This window comes from Hemiscyllium ocellatum, chromosome 1, assembly GCF_020745735.1.
Source record: "Hemiscyllium ocellatum isolate sHemOce1 chromosome 1, sHemOce1.pat.X.cur, whole genome shotgun sequence".
Taxonomy (NCBI): domain Eukaryota; kingdom Metazoa; phylum Chordata; class Chondrichthyes; order Orectolobiformes; family Hemiscylliidae; genus Hemiscyllium; species Hemiscyllium ocellatum.
Genome location: NC_083401.1, coordinates 103,733,318 through 103,759,885, shown reverse-complemented (window position 1 = coordinate 103,759,885; position 26,568 = coordinate 103,733,318). Strand labels below are relative to the sequence as shown.

General features: G+C 38.5%; 1 protein-coding gene across 11 annotated transcripts in view; it reads left to right on the top strand.

Annotated features, from left to right (window-relative positions):
* Window positions 1–26,568, top strand: part of LOC132815543 (LIM and calponin homology domains-containing protein 1-like) — a 345,401-nt gene that overhangs the window by 285,726 nt on the left and 33,107 nt on the right. For 4 of the 11 annotated variants that reach the window (XM_060824551.1, XM_060824557.1, XM_060824585.1 and 1 more), the window contains 8 exons: window positions 196–423; window positions 1,080–1,206; window positions 4,238–4,401; window positions 4,727–4,853; window positions 10,310–10,384; window positions 12,327–12,355; window positions 18,228–18,341; window positions 23,366–23,458. In XM_060824551.1, the coding sequence (XP_060680534.1) occupies window positions 196–423; window positions 1,080–1,206; window positions 4,238–4,401; window positions 4,727–4,853; window positions 10,310–10,384; window positions 12,327–12,355; window positions 18,228–18,341; window positions 23,366–23,458 (957 nt within the window). The remainder of the gene's footprint in view (window positions 1–195; window positions 424–1,079; window positions 1,207–4,237; window positions 4,402–4,726; window positions 4,854–10,309; window positions 10,385–12,326; window positions 12,356–18,227; window positions 18,342–23,365; window positions 23,459–26,568) is intronic. The other 7 variants (XM_060824553.1, XM_060824552.1, XM_060824556.1 and 4 more) reach the window with 7 other exon arrangements.

Here is a 26,568-nt window from a genome sequence, read left to right as displayed (position 1 = left end):
ATTTGTCAGTGTAAACTTTTTTGACTCCATCAATATCCAACCTGTGTCTGACCATCATCAAAGCATCATGCAGATTTGTGCCTGCTAATCATGACAGACTCTTAAGCAATCATCCAGTTTTGTGTTTTGGTAGAACTTTACAATTGAGGAACTAACATCTGATCTGAATTATTTTCGTTACATGCCTGTGCATAGAAGGATGGAAAAATTAGAATGAATGGGGAGACCAGCCCAACATTCACCAGAGTTGAAGAGAAGGAACCCACATCTGCAATACCTACATCATCACAGATGCCTGCAAATGTGTCAAGTGTGGACACTCCCCCATTAACATCTCAGATCGATAATAACTGTCATGTATCTGGACCAGAACAGGAAATTTCTTCAACCATAAATGACCCAGAGATTGAAGATACAGAGCAAGTAAGTATACCCTCAACAAGTAGAAACCAATACCTCATATCACTGCACTGCCAGTCATTCCTTTAGTATGATGCTCTTCTTGAGATCAGTATTTATTGTTGTTTCAAGTCATGATATTTAAGACGAATAATAAATTCTCACAACGTTATCATTCTGTGAATGTTCCCTGTTGTAAATCCTGACTATATGAGCCAATTTTAAACCTCCCCCACCATGCCTGATGAAAACAAAATTTGTGGAAAGTTAAAGGGAGGCCGTATCTTGCCCTCCAGTTTGACACTGCGCTCAAAAGGTATCTATTTACTGCTTTTCGGATGGGAGGTAGGGACTTCGTTAAAGTATAAAAATGAGTAACATCAGTCTGATTCCAACGCTGTGTCAAATGTGTGTTATGAGTTTGGTGCCTGTTTCTGGTATGATTTGGCAAACCCGGTGTATGCAGGAGCAAGTCTTGGGGAGATAAATCATTCATTTCCCGTCTTTCAGAAGATTTGATGGGGAATCATATTTCATCTGTCTAACTGGGCTCTTAAAATGAAAATGGACTGGACATGTGGCACTATCTTCTCATAGACTCCATTTACATGTTATCTGGCAGTAATGTGCCACTATATTGTCTGTATCTCATAATAAATATTTGGCGTTTCTTTTTGTAGGAGGAACGGACTGAGATGCCAATCATCATTGGCACCAGTCAACAGTCGAGCACAGAGGAAGGACCTGATCTGAAACCTTGCTGCAATAAGACTGAAAAAGGGACCATGAAAGATGCAACACAAGAAGGTGTCAGGCTCCTCTCAAACATACAAGCAATAAGTATCAGTTCTCTCTAATGTGTTGTTGTATAATTTGTCAGACTTTTCTGAGGTCTGATGTTTTTAAATATTTCAATTGAGAGGCTCAATGAAAATGAAGCAGCTTTCTAACTCGTGTGCCTCACCCTCTGGGTTTCCAGTGAGAGAGCAAATCCTTAACTTCACTGTGGGTGCAACTACACAACACAGACTGCACTAGTTCAAGATGGCTTACCACTATCTTTTCAGAGCAATTGCAAATAAGCAATAGCTGTTGGTCTTGGTAGCAGCACCCATATCTCATGAATTAAATCAAAAGAAGCTGTCTTAGAGTCTAGAAGCAAAAGTTGTGTGTGTGTTCTGTGACAAGAGTGAATATTAATGTACATTTAAAATAGTCATTGATTGTTTGAGATTGGAACAATACTGTATCGGTAGTTTTGAAGTTTTAATTCTACAATGAAGGAAGTGATGTGTAATGTAATTCTGGTTCCTTCACCCTTTGTGATTTGTTTTGTATGTTTAGCTCACTCCATCGCATACCCCCATCTCCCCCAATTCTGCTCCTCCAATTCCCGCTTTCATACATCTCTTTGTGTGCTGAATCTAAACTCATAAGGTACAGGAGCAAAATAGACCATCCAGCCGATTGAGTCAACTCCATAATTCAACTGATGGCTAATTCAATGATCATCAACTCCATTTTCCTGTCTCTTCTCCATAACCCTCAATTCCCTTACTGATTAAAACTCATCAGTCTCAGCCTTGAATATACTTAACTATCCAACCTCGACAATCCTCTGCAGTAAAGAATTCCACAGATTAATTACTTTCTGAGAGAATAAATTATTCCTTATTGCAATCTTATATAGGTATCCACTTACTCTGAGATTATGCCCTCTGGCCCTAGACTCTCCACAAAGGAAATAATATTTCTGCATCTATCTTGTCAAGTTGCCTAAGACTCTTAAATGTTTCAATATTGCTGCCTCTCTCTCTTCTAATGACTGTAAGACCAACCTACTCCACCTGTCCTTAGAGGACAATCCCTTCTTAAATGGGATCTACCCTAGTGATCCTTCTTTGAAGTATTTTATCTTTTCCTTGAGAAGGGCACCAAATCAGTTCACAATATTCCATTTGTGAAAATCTCAGAAGAGATTTACCAGGATGTTGCCCAGTAACGAAGATTTGAGTTATAAGGAAGCGCTGGTCAGGCTGTGACTTTTTTCACTGGAGCACAGGAGGTTGAGAGGCAACCTGATAGAGGTTTATAAAATAATGAGAAGTGTAAACAAAGTTAATGATAGTTGTTTTTTTCCCTAGGATGGGGAGTTTCAAGGCTAGGTTGCACATTTTTAAGGTGATTAGAGTCACTCACGGTTGATGTACTGCATCTTTATATCTTGATTTATTCTCCGTCCTATAGTAATCTGTAAAAACTCGAGTGGCCAAGAACTATTTAAAGTAAAAACTAATAACTTTATTCCTTAAAGTATAAGGTATCAGGGCGGCACGGTGGCACAGTGGTTAGCACTGCTGCCTCACAGCGCCAGGGACCTGGGTTCAATTCCCGCCTCAGGCGACTGACTGTGTAGAGTTTGCACGTTCTCCCCGTGTCTGCGTGGGTTTCCTCCGGGTGCTCCGGTTTCCTCCCACAGTCCAAAGATGTGCGGATCAGGTGAATTGGCCATGCTAAATTGCCCGTAGTGTTAGGTAAGGGGTAAATGTAGGGGCATGGGTGGGTTGCGCTTCGGCTGGTCGGTGTGGACTTGTTGGGCCGAAGGGCCTGTTTCCACACTGTAAGTAATCTAATCTAATCTAATCTAATCTAATAACAGAGAATAATTAACTAACAACTATGTATAAGTCCATACTCTAACCTATCTCTTACCTTCCCTTCTATAATATTAGTCCACTAAAACTCCTGATTAAGATTTACAAAATAACACTCCTTATCTCAAAGCCAGGCAGCTTTCAGTTCTTTGGATCTTCCTGTGTTTTCTTTTCTTCTTCTTAGGAATTTCTGCATCACAGGTCACTGATCGAAAAAGGTATTTTTAAGAGAGCTATCATAAGACCAAAGACCACACCTACCACTTCTTCCATTTTTTATTTCTTAGCTTCAACCATTTTCATCCAAGGTCATTTTTTGCTGCCATGCTTATTTCAGCCCGTCCTAATAAAGTAACCCAACTACGCTCCTGCCGCCCTGTCCTTTCAAAAGATCATGTACTCCTGAATATTTAGTACTCAGCTTTGATCTCCTTGTAAATATGTCTCTTTAATTCCGTAAGATCATATCAACTAACATGGATTTATTCATGTAAAGAATTGTTCATCATCTCTGAACAGGTTAATTAGAGGGCTTTGAGTGGTGGTGCAGTGGGTTCAAGTTCTATCTGTCCCAGTGGTATGTGATCACATCCCTAAACAGATTGATTAGGAAATTTAAAAACAAATTATTCCCCCTTTAACTCTATTACCTGTTGTCTCTCAATGTCTGTATACTTTGAGCCTACCTGTCCCACTCTGGATATTGTTATCTGGATAACTGGCCTGAAATACTGCCATATCAGTTTACCTTGTAACCCTATATTTTGCCATTCCTAAATCCACCCTCCCTTTTTAGGGAGAGACAAAGAGAGTGGGTTATGATGTTTGCTGCAACCACTGTATAAGACTGCTTGTATTGCAAAGTAACATGTACAAAAAGGAATAGGTCTCTTTGAAAACGCTTCATCTGAAACTGTGAAGCCTTCTCCCCTGTAAAATTGTGCACTCTGGACTTGCTGATTTTCATTTATGTCAGTAAAAGCTAGAATTTGAAGACACTTGCTCCCATTTGGAGCATTGTCATATCCCATTTTTACTACTGCATTCCCTGTGAATTACTAATTCCTCAACAATGTGGCATTGCTAAACAAGTGGCTGAATGATCTACTCCTGTTCCTGTGTTCCAATCACCAGTATCTGTTTACTTCAACTTAATTACTAATTCTACTTTTATTTTATTGTAGAAGATCATCCTTGGAACATGGAAACATCGACAATACACATTGCCCTCTCAAATAATGTAACAAAGAACACAGTTGATTCCAAACATCTAATGACTGATGAAGCCTTTTTAAATCCTGAGAAAGAGAAGCCCAGTGATAGTGTGCAAATACAACTTCAACAAGAGGTAAACACTGATTTAATCTAACACACTAGCTTCAAAATTTACACTTCTCTTTACCAATGTTCAACTTATTGTTGCCAAATTGCAATATTTTACTGTAATTCAAAGATTCAGTTTTCAAACTCTTGCAGGAAACTTTGACATTAAAGTGACTTTGTTAAATAGCTTATTATTGGAAAGAGGTTGTGGAGCCATGCTGGAAGTCAACTTATTTGCTTTAATTGTTCTTTTCACTTCAGGAAGTGAACTTCACTAGGTTTCAGTTTTTTTCTCATACAGTTTAGTATTTGCAATGCCAAGGTCACTCATTGTGTTTAACACAAAACAGACATTAAAATCAGAGACACTTCAACACGGTGAAACGGGAGATGTATTTGAATCCATTCAGAGAATAAGTGAACTGGAGGAAGAGACTACAGAGGGCAGTCAGCCTGATGATGCTATTAGTCAGCAAGGTAAGACATCAAAAATCATAGAGAACATGCCTGTTGCATTGTGAGATGTCATTATCTTAAAACACAGTACAAGTGTTTAGTATATTAATTAGTAACAATTGTCTAAAAACAATGTTACGAACAAACTGCTTGAGAAATTCCATGGATGCGCCGCTACATTATAAAATAACATTTGTTTTTCAAAAACATTTTCTTCATCATACACCATGAAGTAGGATTCCTAGTTGTTTGTGATGATTGTTTTGATGCAATTTCCCTAATTTTAAAACAAATTGTATTCAATGAATTTTGATCCTGATATGCTGGTCTTAAGACCATTTAAAAGCAGGCCTATCCATGGCAATGGCTCCCAGGAACAATTGATCACAGTTTGGAGTTTCCACTAATCATGCCAGATTACAGACCTTTGAGGAGGCTCCAAACATTAAGGTGGAATGTTTGTGTGCCAAAGCATGAATAGATACACTGTAAAATGTTTTTTTATAAGGAATTGACTCGAAAACATTTTCCGATAAGGTTCTTCAAATGTTGAGACGGAACCATGTTTTAAAATTGCTTACTTTTTTCTTATAAAAACAATTGAATCCTTAAATTCAATATTTTCCACCTAAATATTTCTAGGAATGTTTTTGAAAGCAATGTTTGATTTTAAAGTCATATTTTAAAATGCAGTATAATTCTTGGAGCTCATGGTAGATTTTGTGATTGACAATATGAAAATGCATTTAAGGAACAAGGATAGCTGGTCTGCTTGTAAGTTATCATTGTGTTGTTGTAGAGGACTGTGCCTACATGCTTACTTTCTTGAGGTTTACACTGGATTAAACCTGATGCTAACACTGAATATTAAGAGTGGAGACATATCCCAATTAAAGATAAACCAAATGACTGGTAGAAATAACCAGTAAGTACCAAATGATTCAGGTGCCTTTATATTCATCTGAAATTGTGAAGATCTGTTTTAGAAGTGAGGGAAGAATCATCCAAACACAACAGAAATTATTCAATTGGGACTTTGTAGAAATTAAAAGACATTCTGAAATAACTGATGGTGATGAATTTAAATTTAAAAGCATTTCTAAGATATTTTATTCTGGTGATTAGAGAGAATTTATGCAAATCCTCCAGGATTTTTAGTTATTGGGAGCTGTAGCAGCTATAAACTATTTGGAAAATTTGCAGAAATCCTTTCTTCTCTTCCTTTGTATTTACAACCTCAAGGATGGTCCCATGCCAGGTATACACTGCTGAGCACCCAGGATCTGGGACTCTCAAGGAAAGGATATGTGGCATATCCCTGAAAGTAAAAGAGAATTATATACAAAATGTTACACAGGGAAATGAATTCACTGGTATTATTGCATCTCTATTTTGAAGTATACTCCTGGACAATATATCTAATGTGTCAGTTTTACTCTGTTTTCCTTCTGGGGATTATTAGTTGCTGAGAGACATGACAAACTGCTTACGGCTTCTACCCCTATTATATGGTCAGTGACAAGGCAATGGTGCTTGATGCTGACCTTGAAGGAAAATACTTAGTAAATTAGGACTATCCATCTGGTAAAACCATCGTTGAAAAGCCCAAATATTCTAGCACAATATTAACATTCATGGATTGAAACAGCATTGGTTAAAGTTGTTATGAATGCCTGAGCACATGAGACCATCAAAAAGGGACATAAAATCTTTCAAAACAGATGGGATAATGATGCCCACAAATCTAGCCTGGACTTTAAACAGAGGCGAGTGCTTAAATAGGCTTTTGAAACCACTAAAAGCATTATAAAAAGTTACAGACTTTGGAAATTTTTTTGAGCAGTTGCAGTACATGTCAATGCACTGAGAAGTCCTGTATGTATCAACAAACATTTGAAGTCATAGCAATGTGAGATAATTGGATGTAAGTATAAGCAATGTTAAAAATACTTGTAATTGTGAATAAATTCCATGAAAAGAAGTTGCAACCATTTTGTTGTTCCATATAAATCTCTTTATAACACAATGGTAGCTTCATTAATTGCTCACAAATACCAGAACAGATTACTTGGATGGAATTTAATTCCATGGCAACTGTTTTCCTCTCCTCACCCCTCACCCCATGTATTTCGTGGCAATGAACATGTGACAATGGGGACCCTTGTTGCATCCAGCTCCATTAAATCTATGGGGGGAAAGCCTGTGGACGGCCTTCATGATCCAGTGGACAACTAACAGCCTCATCTCACTGAAACTGATAACCCAGTAACATGCAGGAGGCTTGCTATGTAGAAAGCATGGCAAGCAGACTCGTATGGGGTTGCATGCTGTTACCTGGGGACCAGCCCCTGTTCAGATTCACCTCATTCCTGATCAAGTGATCCACCATTAGGAGGGGAGAGGGGGCTCACTGAGAACCATCCTCATTGCCTTGCCACTGTCCGTGGCCTGCCCGCCCTGCCATCATTCACCTGTGGCCTGTGATCCAGCGATGATCCGAGGCCTGAGATAGGTTTGGTGCCAGTAGCACCCACCACCTCCTCAGTAGCAGTGCCACTCAATAAAACTGTTGGCCACTGATTGACCAGCAACTGCCACTGGGCAGAACCTCATGCACTGGGGCCTTTGATCCCAAAAAAAAGTTCACTGCTATCCAGTTAAGTGCCTGAGTGATACTTGCTTTATCAGGTCTTTCCTAAAAGTAGAGAGGTGAGGCCTTCCTTGGCTTTCCAGCACAGGAGAAAGCCCCCATGGCCTCAATTAAACACTGTAGTAAATTCCACAAGTGCAACAGTTAGTTCGTGGCAGTATGTTGATTTTTGTATTACTTTGGAGATTTTGACTGCACATGCTCCGGAGGAGCTCACGTAGCATTACTGATAGCAGTTCCTGAAGCTCCATGTTTAACTGTGAATTGGGCATTCGGGAAGCTGTTGCTAGCTTTGGGAGTATATTAAGTAGGAATGCTGAAATCCTTGCTGTCACTACCATCACAAAGTCTGTAACTACCTTAAAGGAAATAATTTCAACGCATAACCCTTTAACATTTTCACCAACCTGTATATCATTGCTTCATTCGTAAACATATGGGCAAGTCTTTTCCTAATACTTCCGTTAAAAAAGTGAATAAAATCTGTCATATGAAAGGGCTATATGGTACAACATAGAAATGGATAAGTGCAGTGAACTACTACGAGATCTCTTATTGGATCTATTATACTCAAGAATTGCTTCAAAATTAGAGTGTCATCAGAGAACAATTACTTCTAAAGTACATTAGTCATAAAAAACGATATGTAACAACTTTGTGCAAACATTGTTGTTTTTGAATTCATGTTTGTGGATCATAAGATCAAGATACAATAACGGAACCAATAACTTCTAAAGAACACAGTCAATAAAACTTCATCACATTGAGAATAAAATCTTTTGACTGCCTATATTATTCTTCATCCATTATCATTTTCCCATTCTTGGCCCAAGCTAATTATAATACCTGTCCCATCTCTCACATGAAGACTAGCTGTGTCTGCATGGTCAGCTTTAAAGCCTTTCCTCGGACTTTGTGGAATGAATTTCAGCTTTGCTTACTGGGAGGTATTTTACGGAATCCATTGTTGAGATAGGATTTAAGGAAAATGCAGCTAAGCCTCTGAGGTGTGATGTAACAGCGACAACCATATCATGTGAGTGAGACCCTGGAAGGACTGAGAAGGTGTCTGGCCTTCGACAATCCTCTGAAAGCCAGCAACCTAGGGCACTTCTTCTTTGTCCAGCAGTGGAGCTGTCATGGTGAAGTATTCACAAGATTGTTAACTCCCCCTCATTTTATAATTAATGCTCCCACCAATGTGTCAGTACATGGACTGGTCGGGAGCCTTGCCATGTTTCCTCTAGGCCTTGGTATATTTGTCCTCAGGGGCCCAGAAGGTGGATTCTGGGGAGCTGGACATTTCTCTGCAGAAGTTATGGAGATGATAGCTGCATGTGCACAATATTAGAGAGCAGGCTTCACAGTCGTGTGTAATGAATGAGACTAACAGTGGTGTTACTGTGAGACTTGTACTGGACTGGAGTGCTACCAATGTAAATGTCTCAGCACTCCTAGAGGAGCAATCCTAGTCTATTCCTGAGAGGGCCAGGATTCCCTGCTTGTAGGGGCTGATGAGGATAATGTGGGCACTCCTCCATCCAAAACGGCTTTCTATGCTCTGTTGTGGGCTGTCTTCACCTCTCACTTGTAGTGTAATGAATACATTTTTGTTAAGCGAAGGTTTTAAAGGTTGTGGGCCTAAGGTAGGTAGATGGATTCAGGCAACAGGTCAGCCATGATCTCATTGAATGGTGAGACAGGCTCGAGGGGCTGAATGGCTTACTCCTGTTCCTACATTCCTAATGAGAGACTGGGAGGAATTAAGTGAAGTGAAAGTGCTGGCACGGCTGTTAGTGCTGGTTTATGTGGGTGAAAGGTGAAAAGACATGCCAAAAGAGAACAGCAGGTTATGCAAAAGCCATGCCATGCAGATGGTTTGGGAGGTTAGGGAGGTTGAGAGTGGGTGAGGGAGGTGTGTGCATTGCCAATGTTTGAGTGAGTGTGTAGTAGCAACCAGAAGAGTGTGATACTCACCCTGCAGGAGTGATGATCTAAAACACTGCTCGCTGTTTCTCTGAACCACTGGGACCACATTGATATAGGTGGTGACCTGGGGCTAGGTTACCAGTGTCTGGTGCCCTGGCCTTCTCTATTGGCCCTCTGCAAAGGTGATTGCTCTTCTTTGCTCCACCTCCTCAATGGGACCACCCAGTCTCTTATCAGAAAATCATGCTGCCATCTCACCCTCCTCTGATGTGTTCAGATTCTGTCTGCCAACAGGCAAGCCAGCTTTGGAATTCTTGTGCTCATCTGGGTGCACAGTGGCTTTGCAAAGATGGTATGGGTGCAATGGATGCCAGTCTTTTGGCAGATCCCCACTGATTGACGTGTTGTTCCAAGAACAAGGCATGATAAGTTTGGACCAGAATCAGATGTGATGTATGTCACGGGGCGGGGAGGATTGCTGTTTAGTAGTTAATGATGTGAGTTTAGCATGAAATGGTGAGAGATCTTACAAGGCTGTGTGGAAAAAAAATTCTCCAAAAAGTTCAACACAATTCAGATTTAACCAAATGAATGTGAGGTTCAGCTTGTGGTATTTCCATGGCACAGGTTTAAATAAACACAGACCTGTATGCAAAGTAGCATAACCTAACTAATTCTATGGGATTAAAATCTGCATCAAGATCTTTGGATCCTAATTAGTTATTTGTCAATCTCAGTTGGAATAATGTATAATGTTAGATAATTTTATATATATTTAAGACTCCAATGTCTAAAAATAAACTACTCATGCAATTTACCCACTTAATAAAATTTCATTTTCAGTCATTTTCTTATGATTTCTGTTTCCTCTTTTATTTTATTCTGCTACCCACCTTAGAGTCACCTAACCCTGCCAGTGTTCCGGTTAAAGTTCGGAACTCTTGGCGACGCTCAGAATTTTTCTCTCAGCCAGGTAAAAGTTGTACTTAGTAATTTCCTCCTTCTGTTTTGCTTCCTGAACCTGGGAGTGCTTTGGGACACACTAATTATCATGAGTCATTCCCTGCTTTTCTAGATTTGCCTCCCTCATTTTGTGCTGCATAGTTGCCAAAGCATACCAATGTACGAAAAAGCAGCTTTAAAAATAGTTTGTTAATAGCTGTCTTTTAAAATTAATGTCAACTCATAGGATTTGTAGTAAAATGTTGTTCCTTGAATACAACTTATTAAACACGACATGGATGGAGATTTCTGAATTGAATTTGTCTATTCTTCCCTTTAATATAAAAGTTAGTGTCTTCCCTGTCTTTAGATAAAAGACATTGGAGTTAAGGAAAATAGTTCAATGGTACAGTTAAATATATGTATGTATTGAAAATGCAAAAGCCTTAACTAAATAGGATTTCAATAATTTCTGTCTTTTTTTTAGCACATTTAAGAACCTCACTGACAAGCTCCTACAATTCTGTTCAATATGCCACAATCTGAACATAATGGTTCCATTCAAAATTTTTATTCTAACAAAAAATGCCATCATAGTTAATGTATAATAGCTGAACATAGAATGGATATTGCTTTTGACCACCTCATGAGCATCAGTAATGATTGGTATTTCTAGGCACCTGGTGCTCACAGAGAATTGAAGTATTAGTCAAAACCAGCTGTTATATAAAAAACTAATTTCTGAACTAGTCCTTGCCAATACATGTGGAGTATCAACATCATAACATTCAGAACTGCTCAATGCAGATATGGGCAAGGAGACACAGTTTGTCCAGCATAACAGTTTATTTTTCTGATTTGTTTAATAATTGTAAGATAATCAATACACAGTTTTTATATAGCCGTCTTAAATCTATTTATATTATTTGCCTTTATTTAAAATGCTAGTCTGATGCCCAGAGAAAATAATACCTGAAATTGGTAGGGTTGGCAACTATGTTCATTGCAAACCTTTTAGGACTCGAATGTGTTCTCCCTACTAATTTGCCTGTTTCCCTGTTTCAGGTGCCAAGTAATAATAGACTTCAAAAGTGAAACAAATTACAGCAGCATGGTGTTAGCACAATATTTGTACACAATTCATGGCTGTGTCCTAAAGTTGCTTATTTTAGTAGCTGCTGGTTATCACCAATAGTAGTTGGTAAATTCTAGCTATATGGCTCACTTCCTCTACCATCACTTGCTGTCCAGTCATCATTTTTGGAAATCGTTCTGTTGGTGGTGGGTCATGTACAATTACCAGGTTATCTGCATTTTGTACATTATTTAACCTTAGAGTTCCACCTGTCCATCGATGGTTCTAACAGTTGCAAAGAAATAGGGAGTGCTTCATAGTGTTTAGACCAACAGATGTCCAGATCATTTATTTAATTGCTGTTCATTAAAACTTCGTATTAAATCAGTTGCCATATTTCTTGCATTACAACAAAAATTATACCTCAAAAGTGCTTTATTAGTGGGAAAGAGCGTTGGAATGTCCTAAAGTCTAAAATAAATGCAAATCTTGCTTTCCTTTACATTTTGTATCACTAGCCATAATAAAATATCAAAATATTCATCAAGGATCACTACCAAAATAATAATATTTGATTTTGATTTCACATTCTGCGTTCGTGTTTATTACATTGTCTATTGCAAATTCTAGGGACCTAATGCATTTGCACAACATTTCAAGACAATTTTCTACATTATCTTTTCTGACCTGGCCTTGCACTGCTAATTGATGGCTATTTATTGAACCTGATTGTAATTGGCAGTCTGGTTGTGCATCAACATATTAAAGGAAATGAATTAATAAACCATTTGTAAAAAGGTATTTCCATTGTTACTACCCATTACATGTAGGTCTCCTTCGTGGACAGGTGGAGCATCATTTTCAATCCTTTATAAAATACTTTTTCTTTATCTTTCAGCAGAAGTGAAAAACAGTGACAATGTAAATGTAAGTATATAACATTACTATTGTATCTGTGTAATGTGAGCTTGAAAGAGCAACAGTTCTCAATAGCTAACATCTTAAGTGTTGTGTTATGTGACATTGTTGGGGTGTGCTTCTCAATATCACATGGAAAAATCATCCTGATCATTACAGGATTGTTGAGCATCATATAGTGCTGTTTCTAATATTATATTCAAGTTGTTGAATATTCAAACAATGTTAATGACACCATTGTGAAAACTGATGCCTTTCAAAGACAATATAGGAATGTTGTTAAAGTTCCAAAGCAAGTTGTCAAATCTGGCAGTCTTCCAGATCTTTTGAAAAATTTGACACTGAAGGAGCATATAGTAATTTTACCAAATGTGCAATGTCATCTTGAACATCTTTGTAGTTCTTGATATACCATGATCCAGACCTGTCTATCAAGCTACTGACCAGTGCCTGGGTGGTCCAGGATGGACCCACTGGCTTCTCTCCTTTTCACCCAATGGGGAAACTTCTGGCCTTATGTTAGTAAATTTCCATGGTAAACCTACTTTGATGAGAATCTTGCTTTAATGGGATACTTTATGAAAATCATCCCTTACTATTCTGTAGCACAATGCATTAACACTTCCAAAGTCTTTGCCTCATTTGTTTGATTATTGCCAGAATGGAGGACTCCTCTTCATGATTCACGTGTCCTCGGATTTTGCAGATTATCTCTGTTAAATGAGTGCAGATTTTATTTACTTGCAAGATATAAGTGGACTTTTAAACAATTTTAATTCTGTGTTTCTTATCTTTGAAATTATGGTTTATTTCAGTTACAATTAAAAGTCATCTCTGGAGCTTGCACTCAGAATGTATCTTGCACATCAGAAAATCTGCATATGACTTGGATCTTTATTGTTTGGCTTAAAGTAGTCTTATCTGCATCAAAAAAATCACAAAATCATAGGATGAGGAAGCTTCATCTTGGGCTTTTCCACTCAGAAGCAAAGAACAACAGTTCTCCTCCCCATCTCAGTATTGAGCAGCTTTATCTCCTCGAGATTAAAATCTGTTTCAAATTTTGGATGCTGTAAATGTGTGAAAATTTCCCTCCTGGCTTTACTTCTAAATTCCTCTCACCAGTCTGAACATTGCTATTTTAATTTTATGCCTCACATAAAACTTGTTCTCCAGATTTACTCATTACACTTATTCTATCTTATTGGCTTATTTAATTTAGAAGATCCTGCCACAGGCTCATTCTGTCAATGGTCAAAAGCACTAGTTATAATCACTTCCACACATTGCTATTAAGCAATAAATATTGAACAACAAGTGATCCAGCGTAATTGGAATTGAACAGTTTTCAGAGAATCTCAGTTCTTGACTGAAACTAAGGACAGCAGACTCCAAATTACTAAGATGAGAATTTCAATGGGGGCCTAAGGCAGATGTGATATTGGCAATATGCCTCGCATGCCTACAAAGGCTGGATTTGAGAAAGCTGAATTATTTTTGGATTCATTTTTGTCAGCTTTTGAGATTAGCCTCTTCACTGGCAAAGTGGCAGTTAGAACCTTTTGGGAAAGGATTTCCTGATGGAGATGTGGGGAGGACTGACAGAAAATTGCACATTACATTATGTAGGATATATAGCACAGAAACGGGCTATTCAACCCAACTCGCACATGTCATTTCCATTCGTGTTTCCTCCCATATTTCCATTTTTAAATCAACCACAGGATCATCAGAAATAGAAAAAGGCCACTCAGCCCCTTGACTGTTCTGGCACTCAGTCAGATCTGCCTGGGGTCTCAATTACACTTTCCTGTCTATCCATAATCCCTACTTCCTTTGAAAATCAATAATATGTCCCTCTCAGCATTGAACATTTACAATGACACAATCTCAATTCGTCAATGGGGAAGAGAATTCCAAAGTCTAAAAACCCTCCTGGGAAAAAAAAATCCTCAACTCCGTATAAATAAGCTCCCCCAGAATCTAACATATTTAAATAGGTTCACCTCTTGTTCTTCTAAGCTTCAATGAGTACAGGACAAACCTGCATGGCCATTCCTCAAAAGACAACACCTTTGTTTAGGAATTAACTGAGTGAACCTTTCCTGAATTGCTTCCAGTACACACTACATAATTCCTTTGGTAAGGAGATCAAAAATGTAAACAAAACTCCAAGTCTGGTTCCATCAAAACTCTGCACAGATGTAGTCATACTTCCTGACTTTATACTATATTTGCTTTGCAATAAAGGCAAACACTGTTTTGCCTTTTCGATCACTGACTGTCACTGCATGCTAGCTTTTTGTGATTCATGCACCCGAACACCTGGCTCCATCCAGATCAGAGATTGGTGCTGTATCTTCATTTAAATAACATGTTTTTCTTTCCTTCCTGCCAAAATGCAAATCTTAAACAAAAAAAAAATTGAAAGTTGAATTCGTGACAAATGGATGTGCAAGTTCCCCATCTGAATTACTTCTACTGGTCACTATAATCAGTTGAAAAATACCTCCTGATTTATTTTGATATTCTGCTGGTAGTTACTGAGATCTAGCCCTACAACCACTCTTGGATGTTTTGTTATAGCTCTCTTAGCTCATAGGGTCATGAAGTAACAGGGATGTACAGGACAGAGAAAGGCCCTTTGGCCCATTGAGTTATGAGTAAAACAACAAAAACTATTGATGCAAGACACTCCAATTGAATTTTCATTAAATGTTAGTGCTAATATTGGTGTTATAATACCTTTATCATTATCACTGTGTCTATTCAATATAATTTTTTAAAAATACAGCAAGGAGCATTCAATGGAATTAAGCACTTGCACAGCATGGAATAAGGTTAATGTTGCATTACATTTTTCAGTGATTGGCCCTCAGAGGCTTTGCTGAGGTGAGTTATTATGCTAACCTGGAAATGATCTTTGCCCAGTGAAACACAAATGAAAGTAATCTATAAGGAGCCTTCATAGCTGCAACTGAATGGCAACTTGTAACTTACTCTGCTTGCTGGAAACCAGGCAGAGCAAAGGTTAAACTGGAATGCTTCAAAATCCTGCTCCATTTCCACAATGGTTTTTATCCCATTGTATATTTCTTAGCTAGATGCAGTACCTTATACATTTGTGCACATTCAAATTCTATGACATACACAGAGCACCAAAGATATTTTAAATGCCAGTTGAACAGAGTACTCAAAAATGACACTTAAAGCGCAGCTACTTACTTTAAACATGCTGCATGCTGGGAATTAGTTTCATACAGAAACAGTTACAACATTTTGCAAATTAATATTAGAAATGTTCAATTTAGTGTTAGGTTTGAATTCTAAATGTGTTAATATCGCCTATATGTATTATTTGGATACTTCTGAATATATAGCATGTGAAGGGATGGGAAGTGAAATTGCATCCATAAATCTAAATTTAATGGAAAGGAATGATGCTAAAGGATTGGCAAGCAGATATTGCAGTGTCTATTTTCAAAAAAGAGGGCATAGAACCAATTCAGTAAACCACTACCTGTTACCTTGCTATCAGCAATAGGAAGGACTTAGAACAAAGAACAAAGAAAATTTACAGCCCAGGAACAGGCCCTTCGGCCCTCCAAGTCTGAGCCAATCCAAATGTACTGTCTAGACCTACTTGATCTTTTTTTTCTAGAAGGTGAGATAACAAGCATCAAAGACCAAAATATATTGTTTTAAAATAGATGGGAAGACTGCAGGGCAGATTTTCAGTGTTGCACAGGTTCTAAATGTTTTTTAAAAATTGCTGGTGGAATCTGGAAGTAGAGGTCCCAACCTCATATCTGAAAGATTCCATTTTTGCCTATAGAGAAAGGGGTGGAATGTAAGTTGCACAGGCAGGAATCCTGAACTTAGCAGGAGCACTTGAAATTAATGTTGAGTTCAATAGACCCCATTTCCATTGCTGTAAGAGTATTAACTACAGTCTGGGAATCAGAAATATTATGTAAAGGTTTTGAAGTAACTCCCCAGAGGCTGGTATCCCATCACCAATTCACCTTTTATTTATACATGCATAGTATCAGTAAACACTAAATTGAACATTTCTAATATCAATTTGCAAAATGTTGTAACTGTTTCTGTATGAAACTAATTCCCATGCACACTGATCTGGCTTCCTCGGAGTGAGCAGAACTTCTGACACTCCTGTTTATAACTGTCAGCCAGGGTTCCTTGATTGCACCAGATTAATAGCTCCAATCAGGGAACTCCTATTCTATTATACTCATCTGGCTGACCTCATTAAAATCACAAGTTTGTAAAGGATGGACAGGATCTATTTAAGTTTCATTATTATTTAAATCAATAGCTGTTTAAGAATGAAACAAAAAGTAAGATGCAGTGCTGGTTTGAGTTAAAAATAAATAGACACCTGCTGCTAGAGTACATTGATTTACAGGCTATCTGGTGTAGCTTAGGGTAATAAATTAGCCAGCTGTTCTGCAGTTTCAAGGCATTCATTATTGATGTTTCCCAAGGAACGTCAGTACAGCTGAGCCCATGATGAATACTTGACTGTGTTTTGCAGGGTTTAAAACCACTTATTTCAGCAATGGTGGTCAATATTACACATTTTGATTGACAGTTTTTAGAAGCTATTAAAGGATTAATCATCTTCAATGTGGTTAGTGAGTAGAAATTTTATTTTTATAACAGCTTGACTCCTTTAGATAATATAAAATATATGAAAGTGTTTCATGAATGAAAGGGGTTTTTTTTTGCAGTGTATGAGTATAATGTCAACTTAGATTGTGAGAAGTTATGTTTTCTTCAGTGTCCATATGGCTCCTGAAATCCAACCTTAGTGGATTCTGGATGAGTGGCAGTGAAGCTGGCAAAGGAATTATGAGTGGGCATGGTACTTGACAAGATTGATATAATAGCGCATAATGGTGGTGTGGAAGAATGAGGAGACATGGAGTTACTCATCAGAGAAGGAGCACTGAGACATTGATGCAAGTGTCATTGACAGCAGTCAAGTTGAGCAGGATGAGGAGACAATTTCTCACAGTAAGGCATGGAGAATATAATTTTGATAAGGGAGATTTCGGTAATGTGTTAGGTGCAGAAACCATGTTGGAGAGATTCAGACACAAAGTTCTGAGAAAGATGAAATTGGATTTGAGAGCCAATGACACATTTAAGGACCTTGTAGAGGAATAGGAGGGTGAAGAGTGGTGCTACAAGGAAGAAAAGTTAAGGGGGTGGGTCTGTTCATGTGAGGGACATTGATGACAGATTTGACCAAAAGAGAGGCTGCATCTGAGACATAGAGAAACCAAAAACAGAAGGGATTTAAGAATGTGTGGAGACTTGAGTGAACTGTGAACACTAGTACAGAACAGCTGGGCATACCTAATTAGCCAGAGGTATGAGAAATAATGAATCATGCATTGTTTCTATTTTATGCCTCCTTGAAGGGGTGAAGACCTTATCACATGATATCACAAATCCTTCGACTACGTCCAGGAGAAAGGAAAATAAGCACTTCAGAAGTGGGGGAAAGGAATCAAAATTATTAGTGCTCATATCACTCTTGTCTTTTCTGAATCCATTGTATAAGCATTATGGTACAAAGAACATAAATTACATCATAACAGTCAGGAATAACCATAAATATCTTGGTTAAAATGTTTCATTATGAAAAATGTCTGAAAATACTCTTGATATTTAACAATCTGCTCTTGTAAACTCTTTGACGACAATTTGGTTGGCCCATTCCTGGCTTTAATCTTTTACCTGCTTTCGTCAGTAACTATCATTATTTCTCTTGCTTACTGGAAGCATCACCTTAAATAACATTTCTCAAATCATGAAATCTGTCACACAACTTTCTCTTGATGTGGATTGTTAGATCCCAGTTGCTCCTTTAAATCTCCCTAAGCGTTTTGACCGCTGGTATTGGGATCCAGAAGAAGAACGCAAGCGTCAGGAAAGATGGCAGAAAGAGCAGGAACGCTTGCTCCAGGTACATTAACACAACTTGTATTGACCCTCTGCTACAAAGTGCTATTGTTTTGCTGCTGCTTTTCTCATAGGTTTGGGTAGATATGGTGCACCTTCCTCATGGCTCTTAACACTAATCCTTTCTCAATGTTTTTTTCCATAAATGTAGTTCTGATTAGCCAACTAAAAAGTGGTAATGAAAGAGATGCAGTATATCATTGTTCTACTAGGCAGATCAGAACCACAGAAAAATTGATATGAAAATGACTGATAGAATTGCTACGGTAGGGAGCAAATTACTGGCATGTAATAAAATATATTTCTGAAATTTGATTCTGGTGTAAGTTTTATTGAAATTGTAATCATTAACTTATTAAATCCAGCCCATCTGCTCCAGGTCAATTGAGTCAAATTTAAAAGCTTTTATTCATGATTCCCCTGAGGTAAATTAACACTTGCATTAACTCTCCATTAGGCCTAGTGGGTTTTCTTGCACTATTGTCCCAAATTTGCCTCATTAATCATGCACTCTGCTCCTATAGCGCCCTGTTCTTCCAAGGCCCATTGTTCCACTCACTATAAGTGGAATAGAAGAAAAACCCTGACTCCACCTACTCTTGATGTGGTTGCTGCCATTATGCAGCCCCCCCCCTCCCCCATCCTCTCAATACAAACCTCCCTGTTCCTTTCTATCTACCCCTCCCTGGATGGCCCATCAGTGCCTACATGTTCTGACACTCTGCCAGGCATTACATCTGCAATCTTATCCATACCCCCTGAGCTCCATTCCTACAGTTTACTCAGCACCCATTTACAGCTCTCATGTACACTAACCATCATGTGGTTGCGAAAGCCTATAATTCCCACCCCCTATCCATCCCACAGAATCCCATGTCTTCTCATGTGCCCCAGTCCCACCTTCTGTGTCACATTCCCTCCCCTCTCCATCTGTCACCTTCTCCATCATGAGTCACTACCTCCAATCCCGAGCATGGATTCTCCCATTTTCTAAACACAGCAGTATCCCCTGATAAACCCCTTCACTTTCATTCCAGTCATCCACAGACTTAGTGTGGCTGATCCCATAAGTGGCTTGAGCAGACAGTCATGATTGATTACTGACCAGACCCCTGATCCATCCTAAAAAATGTTCTCTGAATTCCCTCACTGTTGGCACTGGCACTGCAGGAGTGGCCTGCTACCCTGACCCTGACTGCCCCTAGCAAACGACTGATCATTCCCAAACTCATGAAATGTGAACAGATGATGCTCTGACTGATTACATTGTGTCTCCCTGACTGACTGCAACTAACCATCACCCCCTGCCCCAAAATCTTGATTGAGGACTACTTCACTTCAGTGTTGAGACCTTTCCATTGGTTGATGCACATGGAGTATGTTTGCCATGTGAACTGCTGGCTGAAGCTATGAGATTGGCATAGCACAGTGCTACAGAGCAGCATGTCCAATGATTGCTGACATTCACGACAAAATCCTGACTTTATGTCTTTGCTAAGGCAGGGCATTAGTCCTGTGAACCTTCAAGCTCCACCTGAGGGGCCAAAGCTCAAAAAGGCAAAGCAAGGAAGCTGTGAGCATTGAGTATCGGCGATGTGCCATGGTGGCCCATTGAGGTTTATATGTATTGGCTGCAACCTACTGTGGATGTAGGGTGTGCACATCTATATCTGTAGTAGAGTGTACCCTGAGCTACTGGTGCCCAGTGTCTAAGATGGAGAGCCAGAGGAGCAAGTGGCTAGCTGGAATTGCCAAGTAACCTCTGATGTTTAGGTCAGGAATTCAGGACATTTCACTTCTATCTCGCAGGTGGTAGAAAAGGAAACTGCATATTAATGAGGCCTAAGTAATTTAGTGATGGTGCTGCTATTAATGAGTGTTAATCTGTGCAAATAAGCCTCTCACTGCTCACTAGTGAGAATTGCATCTTACTGTTCAACAAGTGATTGAAACTGAGACATTTTGCACTCGATGTTAAGAAACTGCTCACTTGACATCTCACCCGATTTTCCCATCTTTTTTCACCATAACCTATGTTGTTCAGAGCCTGGGAAGATTCCACTCATTGCTAATAGTACAGAGTTGTACTGTCCATAAATACAAAGCTTCACTGCAACAGTAATTTACTGACTACTGTAGTAACTTGCATTTGTAAATACATAAGATGGTGAATGACTAGTTTTCTAAAAATGGAAAGGGCTGACAACACTGCTTCAGTAGGAAAGATACTTAGTATTGTGTGAGATGTAGCAAATTGTGGCGGCTGTAATTGTGACTTGTTGCATGATCACTTTTTTTTATTGTTACATAAAATGTATCTGTTTTTGTCAATCATGTAACCACCATCTTTGCTTAATATTTCTTTAAAGCGATGCTTAGTGTGTGAGATGCCTGTCAGTGCAAGTAGTTAAACAAGCTAATCTGTGGAGCCAGTGTTGGAGCATATTTCCCAAGATATTCGCAGTCTCCTATCCATATAAATATCTGCATTTGTTCTGCTGCACCTTGTAAACTCAGTGCAGTCAGACGTAAAAGTTACGAGACATAGTTGACAGTGAGAGGGAAGTACTGTGAAGCTATTTTAATCAACTAAAGAAAGCCATTGACTTGCATCCCTTAGTGAGAACTAAATAAATGCTCCTGAGTTTCAATAAGGATGGTGATCTGATGAACAATAACATGTGATGCTCTGCTGAAAACCCCAATCATCATTGCATTAGTGTGAGTTCTCGGCTAAGGGTGGTGAAAATTGAAACTGAATTAGAATAGTTAAATCCTCTGCTTTCCTAACTTTCGCCTAGGTTGTTCGAATTAAACTTTTACCAATATTACAAATGTGAACTGATCACTTATCACACTTGTTTAAATCAATTGATTCTTCACCCTGTTGACTCTCATCTGCAGTCTGATTTGTTCAGGCAAGTCACACAGTTGTGTAAAATCAAAATACGGAAAAACTCTCAACGGTTCATAATGAAGTCTTGGCACCAGCTTCCTAGTGTAATAACTGTTCACCTTGTCTTGAGAGTAGAAAGAAATGTTGGATAATTGTCTATCTGAATATATAAGCTTCAACTACAATGGCATGGTCAGAATCTGTAGAGGTATTAGGTCTGGAGAAGATACACCATGTCACTCATAAATATGGAACAATAATTGTCTGTAATCCCAATGTCTGCAATATTTTTAAAGCATGTTCTAGTGACAATTTACCTGATGGAGTTTAGGACTTTAAAGGGAGAATGATAAAAAGGCAAATGAAACAAGAAACTCCTGTCAGTGAACTCCGGTAACTCCATATCTAATGTATGTGTAATGATACTCATCATGCTGGGGAAGGAGAAGTTGGCCAGCATTCGTATTCATGCATATTATTCTGTAACTCCTTGTGAGGATAAATAGAAGTTCTCTAGAATACTCAATGGTTTAAATCCTATTTATAGAATGCCTGTTTGACTCAGGGATGGAGGGCAATTGGTACAAATGAAATACTTTAGGAGGACAGGTGAGAAATTGAATGAAAGAATTATTGATTCATCACCCACAAACTTTGTAAAAGGTGGTAACTCTCCATTCCTCCTTTGAGTGCACTGTAATATTAAGCCACTGCCTTCATTGACTATGAGTGCTGCTGACACAAATGAGGCATTTTTGTAAATTCTATCTGGTTTACTTTAGCAGCGCTTTAATTATTAAATGACACTAGTTTGTTTTTCTGCAAAAGTGTCATAGTCTTACAAGTACCACTTAAATAGGAATGAACGATAAATGCTAGCCTAGCTAGGAACCAGGAACTTCCATCCATAAAAGTGTTTAAAAAGGCTTCAGAGTAACAGAGCAACCAATCTTACAGCCAAGTTTCCCTAAAGATTTATAGTTGTAAATGTATTTAAATCCAACTGCTCATGGAGTCAGAACATGTTAATTAGTAGATAAGATTAAATACATCACAGTCAATTTGTGAAGCAATCCACTGTCTCCAGCAATTGCAGTGAAAATAGCACTATGCCACTACATTGTGAAGCCAACTAACCATATTATTATCCTAGATGGAGAAGTCAAATAAATGTGACCCAGCTGGTCTAATTCATAATGTTCATGCTGAATTGATTGTACATTTGACACAATAAGCCCAGTATAGGATTGGCAGTACATGTCCTAAAACATGAGTTCTCCCTAAATTGAGTTTACTTCTCAACCATGAGATCTTAACCACATGTCCTCCTACTCTAGGCTCGATGTAAACATAATTATGTCACATTTTAGTGCATGGAATTACTTTAAGAGGTAGGCTGATTGCTAACAGTCATGCATGTGCTGATCATGTGGGACTTAAACTTTGATACTCAATAACCTTGGTTTGTGGCCTCTTGATGCTGTAATAAAGCAATGGGCTATCAAATGTTTGTACTAAGATCTATGCGCATGTGAGTGGTTCAATTACATTGGTTACCCTTATTTCCTGTTGTTCCAAATTTCAATTGTGTTTTATAATCAGGGCTAAGTGAGAGGATAAACAAATGCACTAAGATGAAAGGCCATAGGAATAATTTTATGTAGCATTTCTAATGTTCACTGTAATATATCCTAAATATACAATTGCAGAGTTGTATGAATATTATACTTAAATATTTTCTGGGTACTCAACTTATTTTAGGATGAACTGTACCTGTACTGTAAGTATATCTTAATATATTATGTATTTTAAAATTGGTGGTGGCAGTAATATTGGATGTGATTAGAATTCTCACTAGTTAGTAATCTTTTAATATATTTGGTTGTGTTGCTTGAGTGTACTTGCTCTGAAGTGCTGAATGCAATTGCAGGAATAGTAATGAACTTGTAAAATTTCCATTCACTTCATTACAAGCAACAAAGAGATCATTTAATAACTAGTTTAATGACTGTTTCACCAAAAGAGACAAAGCATGAGTCTCTGCAAGGAAAGCTTAATAACTGATCTGTTCCTTCAAGTTTAACTCACTGATTGGCAATGAAAGGTGACATCAGTGTTTTACTCTATAACAGGAAAGGTACAGAAAGGAGCAAGAAAAACTTCGCCAGGAATGGGAGAAAGCACAAAGAGAGGTTGAGGAAGAGGAACGTAGATACCATGAAGAGGTAAGCAAGGAATCACTGCACTGTTTTGAGATCTAATGCTCAACTGCAATTTTGAATTCACTTAGCATTCACTAAAATATCAGTCTCTTTATATAATCTACTGACAATGTGATTAACTCCGTTGTATACAAATATTATTTGGTATAGCATGAGCAGGAAGGTCCAAGCTTTTATCCTTCCATTGGACTGGGTAACAAGAATAGGGTACAGAAACAGAAATAGCCAGAGGAACCCAGCAGGTCTGACAGATTCTGTGAAGAGAAAGCAGAGTTTATGTTTCAGGTCCAGTCACCCTTGAGAAGTGATTGTGGCTAGGAAAAGGTTTGTCTAAATGTTGAAGACTGGGGTGATAGTGGCAGGGATAGGGGGTAAAACGAATCAACAAGAAGTGGCAATAAAGCCCAGAGAGCAAGGAAAGTAGTTGACAGACAAGGGAATGGCTAATGGTGAGCCCAAGAAAAAGAAAAGCCACCAATGGGAACCACTAGTGAGTGAAAGCAAATTGGCTGTGGTGAAAGTCTAGTGAGTGGGAATGGGGCAGAGACCCATATGGAAGAAGGTGTTCAGGCCCTAAACGTTTTGACCTTGGTATTGAATCCAGAAGGCTGCAGAGTTCCCAAATGGAAAATCAGGTTTTGTTACTCCAGCTTGCGCTGAGCTTTGCTGGGGCACAGCAGCAAGCCCAAGACAGAGATTTTAGCCAGGGAATTACAGTGGTGTGTTGAAGCAGCAGAAACAGTGGAAGCTTAGGGTCAGTTCTGCAAAGTGGTCGCCCAGTCTGCATTTTGTCTCCCAGTGTAGAGGAGACCACAGTGTGAGTAGCGAATACAATAGACTACATTGAAAGAAGTGCAGATAAAGTGCTGCTTCACCTGGAAGATGTGTCTGGGGCCTTCGATAGTGAGGAGGGCAGAAGTAAATGGGTAAATGTTGCACCTTCTGTGATTGAATAGGAAGGTGCCATGGAGAGGTGCTGGGAATAAAGAGGAGTGAACCAGGGTGCCCGGAGGGACTGGTTGTTGTTGAAGGCTGACAAGGAAAGGGAGGGGACTATGTATCTGATTGTATACCGTTGGAGGTGGCAGAAATGACAGTTAATGATTCTTTGGCTGGAGCGTAAGGACCAGGGGGACTCTATCGATGTTAAGGGAGGGAAGAGAGGGGGTAAGTGCAGAAGTGCAAGAAATGGGTCAGACACAGCTGAAGGTTAAACAGGACTAAGATATTTACTTTTACTGACAATAACAGAGAAAGGGACAGACAGCTTATCTTGTCTTCATTGTTTCCTGAGCATCTCAGTAGGAATCTGAGCTCATAAAGATGCCATAACATAAACTATTTTTAAAAAAATATATCACCCATTTATGATCATCTCTAAAATGAGGGGTTGATTATGTTTCACTGTGACATACCTCACAGTCAAATAGTCGACTGACGCTTATTATTAATCTGGTTTGTGAGAAATGGATACTCAACAGATGTACTGGAAAGTAGATTATGTGCGTGAACCTTTCACCAGCACAAATCATTATCAAGCAAAGGAAAGAAGAAGACTCCCATTACTTTCAGCAGTCTAAGACCGATATTTTTTAACCCATGCTGTCAATGTGATTATCACTGAGGCCAGCACTTTATATTTTTGCATCTCCTTAATTGCACTTCAACAAATGTTGGTGAGCTGGCTACAACTAAGAGGCTTGTCAGGCCATTTCACAGGGCAGGTAAGAATCAATCACATTGCTGTTGGTCTGGCCTCACATGTAGGCTAGACCACCAATATTTTTAGCAAATTTCCTCCCCTGAAAGTTTTTTACAACAATACAGTAATTTCATGATCATTATCAATTTATTCCAAATGTATTAATATATTGAGTAAAATTTCCACAGCTGCCTGGGTGGGATGTGAAGTCATGTCTGTAGTCTATTCATCAGTATCTCAGGGTTATTAGTCTAGTAACATTATCATCTACTTTTGTCCCTGGAATTAAAAATAAAGGAGCTGTTTGTGCACTAATAATACCCCAGATTTTGAAGTCAGCAATGAAGCAATGGCAGGTTTCTCTTTTTCCTGACAAAAGCAAAATCTGACATCAGTGATGCCAGTATACATGGAAAACAGCCAATCACATTAGGCCACTCTCACTGGTAGCAGACCAGGAAGTTAAAAGCTTTTGATTCTTAACTTTCAATTTAAACGTTCAGATTATGATTTTTTTAAAAATTCATTCACAGGGAGTAGATGTCACTGGTCTAGATTTAAATAGAAACTAAGTTAGCAATAGAAATAAACTTCAACGAAATATTACTTTAATAAATGTTGTCAAAATAGTTTTATCATAATGGAAAAATTTGACATCCTACAAATTTAAAATTAGTTTTTCAGGGTCATGAGGATGTTTAGAAGTCATTAGACAGTTGAGGCATCATTAAAACCCCAGTTACATTTTATTCAACAAGGTGTAACTCTTTCAAACAATTTCTATTGTGATCCACAACATAAGAGTGAGAGTTTTTGTTAGTGCATTGATTTTCCATTGGTTGAAGTCTGAGAGGATCGCTGGAAAAGCATAGAGGTATTATTTGTTTCCACAGTATTCTGCAATTCTGCATCTTCCAGAATTGCTGTCTGTTTTGGTGGAATCATGGCAGGAAGCGTGGATAATTTTATCATCATTAGCATCATGATCACTGGACAAATATTTTGTCCAGGATAAATAATGTTATCCTTTTATTAAATGTGATAGTGACATCTACTGATGAACACAAACACTACAGTATCTGGTTCTCCAACTAATTGCACATGGTCAACAGTGAAATTTTAATTCAATGAAAATCTGGAATAAAGAGTGAATCCAATAGTGACCATATAATCACAGTCGTTTGCAATTAAAAAAAACCATCCGGTTCACCCTGTCATATTTAGCTGATCCGGCTTACATGTGACTTCAGACCCTTTACTGCCTTCTGGGTAATTAGTGATGGGCAATATGTGTTGGTCTAGCTGGTGATACCTATATGCCATGAACAAAAAGAATTGCAAAGAAGCTTCAGAGCACTTGTCTGAACTTGTACACAACCATGATTCATATCTTTCCAACTATGTATTTTCT